This window comes from Rhincodon typus, chromosome 41 (genome assembly GCF_021869965.1).
Source record: "Rhincodon typus isolate 14 chromosome 41, sRhiTyp1.1, whole genome shotgun sequence".
NCBI classification, from domain to species: domain Eukaryota; kingdom Metazoa; phylum Chordata; class Chondrichthyes; order Orectolobiformes; family Rhincodontidae; genus Rhincodon; species Rhincodon typus.
The window spans coordinates 10,508,191-10,517,987 of NC_063372.1; the positions used below are offsets into that span (position 1 = coordinate 10,508,191).

Consider the following 9,797-nt stretch of genomic DNA (forward strand, 5'->3'; position numbering starts at 1 on the left):
ACACACACACACACACACACACACACACACACACACACACACACACAGTATCCTGCCAGATTTGATGGGCCAAATGGTTGACCATGACACTGGACTTTGACCACAGACAAACCTCAAAAGGAATACTGTTGTGGAGCCTTGCTTGTTAACTAGCTGTTGTGCCCAGACCCTGTAATATGGTAGGACCATTCCATCCATCAATATATTACCCCAGAGAGCAGAGTCAATAAAAAAAACCTGTGCCCTTTTCAGTTTTGTCTCATTTCCATTGGGAAAGTGACAGTGACAGTTGTTTAACTCCAGCAATCATGACAGAAGTCACTTGCTTTACACATAAATGAACACGCCTGGTAGATAGTTCCTTAAGTATTTTGGAAAGATCCTGTCGTATGGAAGCCTAATGCTGCAACGACTGAGAAAGTTGACCCAGTCCTTGGAAGGTGCCTGTACTGTTGCTTGCAGCAGATAACAAAGCTCAGCTGCTACTTCTGCATGAAATGGAAGTAACAAACACACGTCTGTCAGACGAAGCAAAAGCCAGGTGGTTTGCAAATGTAACTTTCTAGCTGTTGACGAGAGTGAAGATACTGTCTGTGGTGTCACCAGGCCCCTTTACCAATTCATACGAGATGGGATCCAAAAGGATTTCATCCTGCCAATCTGCTACTTATTATGCAACAGCAATCGCAAAGACTTTAGGGTAGTCTAGGAAATTTGGATGCTTTAGGGAAAATGTGCAAACAAATAAAAGTGATCCATGTTCAATGCAGAAACTGATAAATGGTCACCGTTTGGGAGTAAGTTAGGCTTTACTTTCCACCAGCAGCCACTGATGTTTTTAGCTGGAGTACACCAAGCTGATTCAGCAGGTGCAAACCCATTTTGTGTCTGAACAATGGGGAAGTAACTTCCGTAAAAATTGTGGAATTCAGCATTTGGACCTTTCTAATTCTGTAATATTCCATTTAAAGCTGGATTCCCCTTCCCACCATTGCTAACTGCACTCTCCATTGTTCAGAATGCTCTGAATGGGGTGTTTGAGGTGGGAGACACAATGTGCTGCTTACAAGTGCACCACTTAGAACTGATTCATACCTAATGTTTTACATTTTGATCAATCCAATAACATTGTAACTCAGTGGCACTGTCTTTAAATGTTCTGGGCCCCACTTGAGCAGTTAATCTTGGCTAACATCTCAGTGCAATACTGAGAGAGTGCTGCCCTGTCACAGATATCTTCCTTTAAAAGAGACATCAAATGGAATACTGTGTGCAATTCTGGTGTCCCTGCTAAAGGAAGGATGTTGTGAAACTTGAAAGGGTTCAGAAAAGATTTACAAGGATGTTGAAGGGTTCAGGCTGAATAGGCTGGGGCTATTTTCCCTGGAGCATTGGAGGCTGAGGGGTGACTTATGAAGATTTATAAAATCATGAGGGGCATGAATAGGGTGAATAGACGAGGTCTTTTTCCCAGGGTAGGGGAATCCAAAACTAGAGGGGCACAGGTTTAAGGTGAGAGGGGAAAGATTTAAAAGGGACTTGAGGGTCAACTTTTTTCCACATAGGAGGTAGTGTGTGTATGGAATGAGCTGCCAGAGGAAGTGGTGGCGGCTGGTACAATGACAACATTTAAAAGGCATCTGGATGGGTACATGAGAAGGAAGGGTTTAGAGGGATATGGGCCAAATGCTAGCAAATGGGACTGGATTAATTTCGGATATCTGGTGGCATGGACGAGTTGGACCAAAGGATCTGTTTCTGTGCTGTACAGCTCTATGACTCTATAACTTCAATTTACTTACAGATCGCATGATTTTTGTTTTAAAAAGGAGGGTGTTCTCCTGGTGTCTTGACCAGCATTCTTCTCTCTCTCTTTCTTTCTCTCCTCCAATCCACCCCCACCCCACCCAACCAGCAACCATAAAAGATTTCTTTTTATAAAACCCTAAAATCAGATCAGCTAAGCTTTTTAACTCATTGTTGGTGATGGGACTCTCAGTGCAAATTGGCTGCCATGTTAATTGACCTACTACTTTACTTCAGTATAATTTCCTGTGAAATGTTTTGAGATGTTTGAGTTATGGTAAGGTGCTTAATAAACACATGCCTTTCTAACTGGAATCCTCTGCCTGCTTCAGGTTTGCGAAAACTGGAAGCTTTCTTTGGCTTCCTCATTACAGTTATGGCAGTTACGTTTGGATATGAGGTAAGAGGTGATGAATTTTGTTTCTTCAGTAGCTTTTAGATTTTCAATGTTTGTGGTCCATCTATAATTGAAGTGTATGTTAATCTGTGTAGAAAATCTCCTGGTTTAGTCTCTTATGCTTGTTTCATAATTAGTCATCTTAATGTTCTGAACTTATTGATTGACTTGTCTATTTCAAAACCATGGAATGAAACGAAGCTGTTTATTAACTCCGGAACTAACTATGTTTGCTGTCTGGGACATTCCTGACTCGTCCGTCATAGTTGTTTCTTCTTGTTTCAGCCTCAAGTGGTTGGAATCCAGATTTGCGAGCTGTCTCTGACTCTTGTTGAACTCACTATTTCCTTTAAATTTTGAAACTGTCAAGCCTGTCCTCTCCCTGTATTTTCCTTCTCTGAACCACAGGTTTTAAAGCACAAGTTTGGTATTTCTTCATTCCTACTTGTATCCTGCTCTATGGATTTTAGTTCTAAACTTGGGTTTATTAGTAAAATATTATGTAGCATTGCCAATGTTTTCATTCACTTTATCCACTTTGCACTATTCTATCAACAGGAACAGATTCACTGGTATAGACTGTCAGTTTTATTGATTTGATACCATCTCCTCCCCCTCCTATCTTATAAAGCAGAATCTACTATGCACGCTGATCATTCAGAGTCCCACCAGCTTGCTCCCCACAATTCCATACATGGATGGTCTTGTCACATCTGGATAACCTACGTTCAACATCACAAAGCAGGATCTTTTTGCAGCAGGGGGAAGGGGAAGCACAAGCATGGGTTCAAATAGACCATTGCCTCTTGTGCTCAACTCCTCTTGTTGAGAACCAATTGCAGTATTCTTTGCCTCGACCTCCAGGACCAATTTTGTGACCTTGATTTTGTGCTGTATTAAATTATATGGCAGTTGTGCACAGCTACTACTCTGATGTATGTGGGCAGCCACAGCCTCTTGAACCCATGGTTGGTTGAAAGGATTAAATTACAAAGACTATGGGTGCATAGATTAGCTTTGTTGTATAGAGATTAAGGGGTTATCTAATTGAAGTGTTTAAGATGAATACGACCATTCATTGACAGAGTCTCTTTTCTTCTGGTTGGAGGAGTCTAGAGGGAGGGGGTAAAACCTTTAAATTAGCACCATGCCCTTCAGGGATGATGTGAAGTAGTCATTATTCACACAAAAGGTAACCGTGTTCTTGCATTCCTCCTCTCACCCCACACCATGTCATTGGCCAACTGGGGATCATAGGATCCCTACAGTATGGAGACAGGCCCTTCGGCCCAACAAGTCCACACCGACCCTCAGAGTATCCCACCCAGACCCGTCCCCAGACACTACGGACAATTTCCCATGGCCAATCCACCTAGCCTGCACATCTTTGGACTGAGAGGAAACCGGAGCATCCGGAGGAAACCGGAGCATCCGGAGGAAACCCACGCAGACACAGGGAGACTGTCCAAACACCACACAGACAGTCGCCTGAGGGTGGAATCAAACCCGGGTCGCTGGCGCTGTGAGGCAGCAGTGCTAATCACTGTGCCACCGTGCTGCCCTCAGTTAGATATTTCCAAACTGAATCTGTTGAGGTTTTTGCTGGGTGAGAGTATTAAGGATTATGGAACCAAGGTAGTGAGATGCAGGTTCGGTACAGTTCGGTCAAGATGTAATTGATGTTCCTGTTCCTAAGCTCCCAAGTCTGCCATGTTCCATGCTGATGGTAATTGTAAGACTGTCACTTGAAGTAGCCCAAACACATTTACTGAACTTTGACTATTACACACAGTGTGCATTGTAAACCTGTTCTGGCAGCTGGTGCTCTGGTCATTCTATGGACCTTCTCCCCTTCTCTGTTGTCCTGCTTTAGTGTGGCCATACAGTGTGAAGAGGATACTGAAATAAAGAAGAATACGTACCTCTGTCGGTGACTTTTTATTCATTACATGATTGGTGTCATATTACAGTCCCACTCGTCAGTTAAGCTTCAGGTCAAAATGAACTGTTGGAATAACACTAGTCTTTGAGATTTGTATGCTGCTGGAGTAGGAGATCACATGCAAAACTGTGACAATCTGTGTAAACGTTCATCATTGGTTCTGGGAAACCACATCACATTGGATATGTTGTACGTCATTTAAAATGCTGCTTGTATAAATTAGATAATCTATCGTTTCTAGTACAGAGGTTTGGTTTCTTCACTACAAAACTCTGTTTCTGTGTCTTCCAGTATGTGACTGTACACCCAGACCAGGGACAGCTGTTGAAGGGCATGTTTGTTCCCTTCTGTGCAGGCTGTGGAACCCGTCAGTTGGAGCAAGCAGTTGGCATTGTTGGAGCTGTAATTATGCCCCACAACATCTACCTACATTCTGCTTTGGTCAAGGTGAGTTTTGAGTATGTTCTAACATTTGGATCTTTGTAAAGTTCCATTTCTATATTTCACGCTGACTGAAGCTCCTTTGTTACATGCAGTGCCTGCATGGTCCCGTTGGTGTTCCTCCTCCAATTTGGCAGTGAAATTGGTGGATGACGTGACATGCCCCCCTAAGGCCATGCCCATTTCTTGTCAAAGTGACGAGTGATTTATATAAGTGGGACTTGTGACTTGTGACTTGTGACCTGTGCCCACATGTTGGTGATGGCCAATTCATTCAAGCCACCTTCTTCCATATAGATAGTAGCTGGTGCGTTCAGTGTAACCAACTTGGATTCTTTTCGCTAGAACGTCAGAGACTGAGGCAACCTGATCGAAGTATATACAATTGAGGGGTATGGATTGGGTGGGGAGTTGGGAGTCTTTTTCTCAGGGTGAAAATGTCAAATACGAGGGAGCATAGGTTTAAGATGAGAGGGGAAAAGTTTAAAGGAGAAGTGCGATTTAAGATTTTTTTACACAGAGGGTGGTGGGTGCCTGGAACGTGCTGCCAGGGGAGGTGGTGGAAACAAACATGATAGCAAAGTTTACGAGGCATTTAGACAGACACATGAAAAGGCAGATAATAGAGGGATATGGACCATGTGCAGGCAGATTTGTTTAGAATAGCATCATGGTCGGTGCAGACATGCTGGGCCGAAGAGCCTGATTCCTGTGCTGTACGGCCCAAAACATCAGCCTTTTTGCTCCTATGATGCTGCTTGGCCTGCTGTGTTCATCCAGCTCTGCACCTTGTTGTCTTGGATTCTCCAGCATCTGCGGTTCCTACTATCTCTTGTACTCTTCTCTGTTCTGTGTTCTGTTAGCGTGTATGCAAATCAAGTGTTAAATGACAGAGGTAGTTCGTTTGACACACCCTGTTACCTACACCATTGCAATGTGCCAACTCTTCCTTCATAGAAGTAGTTCTTACCAGTGTGTGTAATCTTCTGCCACACTTAAGCTGTTTGTTTAGGGTTGTTAGCACATTTCACAAGAACTATAAAATGGATTGTGGTTTGGATGGGTACAGGAAATTAATGCATTGCCTTTTTGTGTTTTTTTTTAAACTTTAAACATGTTTTAAGTTACCTTAATCATTGTAGGGGTGGTGGAGGGGAAATGGTTATGCAGTTTTTCTTTATTATTGATGGGACATCTATTGGCTGGGCTTCAAACATCAGTTACCATCTCGTAACCTCCACAAGTGATGACTCTTAATGTATGAGCACAAATGGTTAATTGTCAGGATATTGGCAGCCAAACTCAATCCACGGCTCACCCAATATGTCCCTGTCTGGACTTTGCATGTCAGCTGACAGAGCTCCCACCCAGTCCTTAACTGTGTCCTCACTTAGTCACCAGTGGCTGTGTTCTGGGACCACTTTGCCTGGCTCAGGATGGTTTTGAGTTGGCGTGACTAGCAACCAAAGATAAGTTTAAACTCCCATGAGTTTGAGATTTGGGATCATACAATTGCCTGTACAGAATAAATCCTGCCATTTGCAATGGAAAACTTTCCAAACATGCAAATAACAAGAGGTATGTTGTGTGATATTGTGAAATGTTTGTCTTGACGTAGTACACCAGGCATTATCTGTGAGCATCATTATCTGAGTTCCTCCTTGCCCTATTACAGGTTGGGCTCATTGCTTGACGTACTGAAAAGCAGGTGGAGGTGCTGGTGCTGGTGTTGGACTGGGGTGGACAAAGTCAGTAGTCACCTGACACCAGGTTATAGCCCAACAGGTTTATTTGAAATCACAAGCTTTCGGAGCACAGCTCCTTCGTCAGGTGTAGTGGAGGTAAGCACGTACTTCATCTACATGCTCCGAAAGCTAGTGATTTCAAATAAACCTGTTGGACTATAACCTGGTGTAATGTAATTTCTGAAAAGGAAGTTAAGGAGTCTTTAACTATGTTTCAACCCCTCGTTGCACATGCTCTGAGTTACTAGTGCTGACATTCTCTCTCTCTCTCTCTCTCTCTCTCTGTGTCAGTCCAGGGAAGTAAACCGAGCCAATAAGAATGAAGTGAAGGAGGCGAATCGTTACTTTTTTATCGAAGCCTGCATGGCTCTGTTTGTTTCATTCCTCATCAACGTCTTTGTGGTCTCTGTGTTTGCGCAGGCGTTTTATGGAAAGACCAATGCACAAGTGGTGAGTGTCACAGGTAACGTACTCCACTGGAAGCCACACTTATATTGTGGTCGTTCCCAAATCAGGGTGCCAATACAAATTGACTGAATGTTTCAGAACAGAGGTCACTTAGTCCATTAAAAATCTGTGTGTATAAAGATCTCAAGGAACCACCCACTCTCCTCATCACTTCCCACAATCTTTACTATCCCACTGTCCTCATACCCTCTAATATGTCATCCAGTCTAATCCCACTGTCCCTGTCCTAACATTGTTTAATATTCCTCCCAGTCTCCCCGTCACTCCCAACATCTTGTTATATCCCACCAGTCTAATCCCATTCCCTTTACTCCTCCCACTGTTTAATATCCCACCCTCCACATCATTCCTGTCACCCTTTAAATATACCATCCAATCGAATCCCATTCTCCTCCTCACTCTTCATGCTGTTTAATATCCCACCCAGTCTAATTCCAACTCCCCTGCACCCTCTCATATCCCACCAGGTCTAATTCCACAGCCCTCTCTTGTACCCTTTGTCCTTTAATATCCCACCCAGTGTAATTCCTGTCCCATCCCAGAGAATCCACAACCCTCTGGGGTAAGGAATTCCAACGATTCACTTACCTCTGATTGAAGGAATTTCTTCTCCTTTGAGACCTGACACAGTGGCTCCAGAGGAGGTGTGAATGGCAGAATAATGAACAACTGCTGTCTGAAAGCAAAAATGAGGAAAACCAGATTGGAACGAAAACCTGCAAAGAAACTGTAATCGCTGATCTTTTTTTTTTTTTTTTTTTTTTCTTCTCTATATAGTATTGATTTGTAATACATCCGCAGGGTAAATATATTTGCAGAAGTTATTGATATTGAATATTGAGGTTTGTGTTTCACACTTTAAAATATTTTTCTTTTTGTTTTTTTTATTTTGAAGCACAATGATTGTTTCAACCAGAGTGGTCCATATTCCAATCTCTTTCCTCTGAACAATCAGACTTTCGACGTTAATATCTACAAAGGGGTAAGTAGGAACACGTTTTAAACCAGACAAAAGTAACCTTTGGCATAGCCCTGTTCAGTTTTCTCCATGGTTATGGGTGGCAAAACTGGTGCAGTATCATTTTTGAAACAGGCAGTTGGCATAAAGACTTCGAAATACATACTTTCAATGAAATACAAATGAGCTGTTTCTAGTTGCAGTATGCAGCTGATTAATTGAGATTGCCAGGGTGAAAGCGCAACTGTGTTAACATACACAGCAACGTGAGGAATTCCACAGATCCACTCCCCTTTGAGAAAAGAAAATTCCTCCTTATCTCTGTCCTAACTGGGCGGCCCCCTTGTTCCGAGATTATCCTAAATTCTCACAAGGGGTAACAACCTTTCTGCATCTACCCTGTCAAGTCTCCCTAAAAAGCTTTGTTTCAGTAAGGTCTCTCCTCATTCTTCTAAACTGAGTACAGGCCCAACAGCTCCGCATAAGAAACTTCCCCAAGGATCAACCTCGTGAATCTTCTCTGGACTGACCCAATGTCACTAAAGATAAGGGGACAAAACTGTTCAGTACTGCAGGTGCAAGACCTCTTTACTTGAAATAAATGCCAATATTACATTTGCCTTTTTTATTACCCGCTGACCTTGGATGTTAGCTGCTTATGATTCGTGAATGAGGACTGCCAAATCCCTCTGCACTGAAGCTTTCTGTAGTCTCTCCCAATTTAAATAACATTCAGTTCCTCCATTCTTTTTGCCAAAGTGCATAACCTCACATTTTCCCACATTATATTCCATCTGCCAAGTTTTTTTTCTCTCTCCCTTAACCTGTCTGTATCCTTCTGCAGACTCTGTGTCATCCTCACCATTTGCCTTACCATCTATTTTCGTGCCATCCACAAATTTGATGCTGGTACATTCACTTCTGTCATCCAAGTCATGAATATATATTGTAAATATTTGTAGCCCCGGCACTCTCCCTCGTTGTATAACCTGTCTGTTGCCTTTCTCTCAGGGCGTTGTGTTGGGCTGTTACTTTGGTGCTGCTGCTCTCTACATCTGGGCCATTGGCATCCTGGCTGCAGGTCAGAGTTCGACCATGACCGGAACATACTCTGGACAGTTTGTCATGGAGGTAATCTTAATTCAAGAACTTCACCGTGTGTGCTTTTTGTTGGCTTTGAGTTTTCTAACCTACAAATCTGTTTGTGTTACAAACAATATCCAGTGAAATATAAGGTTTTTATTATTACTCACAGAATGTCTGCAGAGGTGAGGGATTGTGATGTTGTTTAGGATGAAACTAGACAATTTTTTTTTTTTTTTTTTCGTTTCTGATGTTTGTTTCTGACAGTTGCTAACACAACAATGGCCACTGCCCTTGGAGTCAGTGAGTAGAGTTTTTACAGCAAACATCTATCTGTTCTAGTCCCATTTTCCAGCACTTGGCTGTAGCCTCGTATTCTGTGGTGTTTCAGGTGTTGCATCTATGTACTATTTAAATGTCTTGAGCATTCTCACCTTTACTACCCTTTTCAGGCAGCGAGTTCCAGATAGCCACAATCCACTGGATGAAAAAAATCATATTTCCTCCAAACTTCACTAAATCTCTTGTTCCTTGCCTTTAAAACTGTACCCCCTGGCTATTGATCCTTCTACTAAGTCCACCTCAGTCAGGTCTCCCCTCACCCTTCTCTGCTCGAAGGAAAACCGCCCCAGCCTAACTACTCTGTCTTCGTAGCTGAATTGCTCCAGCCCAGGCAACATCCTGGTGAAACTCCTCTGCACCCTTTCTCGTGCAATCACATAATTCCTATAGTTTAATGACCAGAACTGCATGCAGTACTCCAGCTGTGGCCTAACCAAAGTCTGATACAGCTCCATCGTAACATTCTTGCTCATTCATTCAGTGCCTTGACTAATAAAGTCAAATAGCCCATATGACACCTTTTAACTATTTTTTATCTAAATAGCCTGCTGCCTTCAATGACCTAGGGACATGCACATCAAGGTGCCCCAATCCTCCATACTTCCTAGAATCCTG

General features: G+C 42.8%; 2 protein-coding genes across 7 annotated transcripts in view; one reads left to right on the plus strand and one right to left on the minus strand.

Annotated features, from left to right (window-relative positions):
• slc11a2 (solute carrier family 11 member 2) overlaps nt 1–9,797 on the plus strand; it is a 137,700-nt gene that overhangs the window by 100,260 nt on the left and 27,643 nt on the right. For both annotated transcript variants that reach the window (XM_048618791.1, XM_048618790.1), the window contains exons 8-12: nt 2,139–2,206; nt 4,437–4,592; nt 6,623–6,781; nt 7,695–7,781; nt 8,769–8,888. In XM_048618791.1, the coding sequence (XP_048474748.1) occupies nt 2,139–2,206; nt 4,437–4,592; nt 6,623–6,781; nt 7,695–7,781; nt 8,769–8,888 (590 nt within the window). The remainder of the gene's footprint in view (nt 1–2,138; nt 2,207–4,436; nt 4,593–6,622; nt 6,782–7,694; nt 7,782–8,768; nt 8,889–9,797) is intronic.
• Nucleotides 1–9,797, minus strand: part of LOC109925297 (HIG1 domain family member 1C-like) — a 151,434-nt gene that overhangs the window by 99,363 nt on the left and 42,274 nt on the right. For 3 of the 5 annotated variants that reach the window (XM_048618793.1, XM_048618792.1, XM_048618795.1), the window contains 2 exons: nt 7,388–7,475; nt 4,586–5,442 (listed from right to left, as the gene is read on the minus strand). In XM_048618793.1, the coding sequence (XP_048474750.1) occupies nt 5,359–5,442; nt 7,388–7,475 (172 nt within the window). In that variant the 3' untranslated portion in view covers nt 4,586–5,358. Of the gene's footprint in view, nt 1–4,551; nt 5,443–7,387; nt 7,476–9,797 lie in introns of those variants that run through there. The other 2 variants (XM_048618794.1, XR_007265869.1) reach the window with 2 other exon arrangements.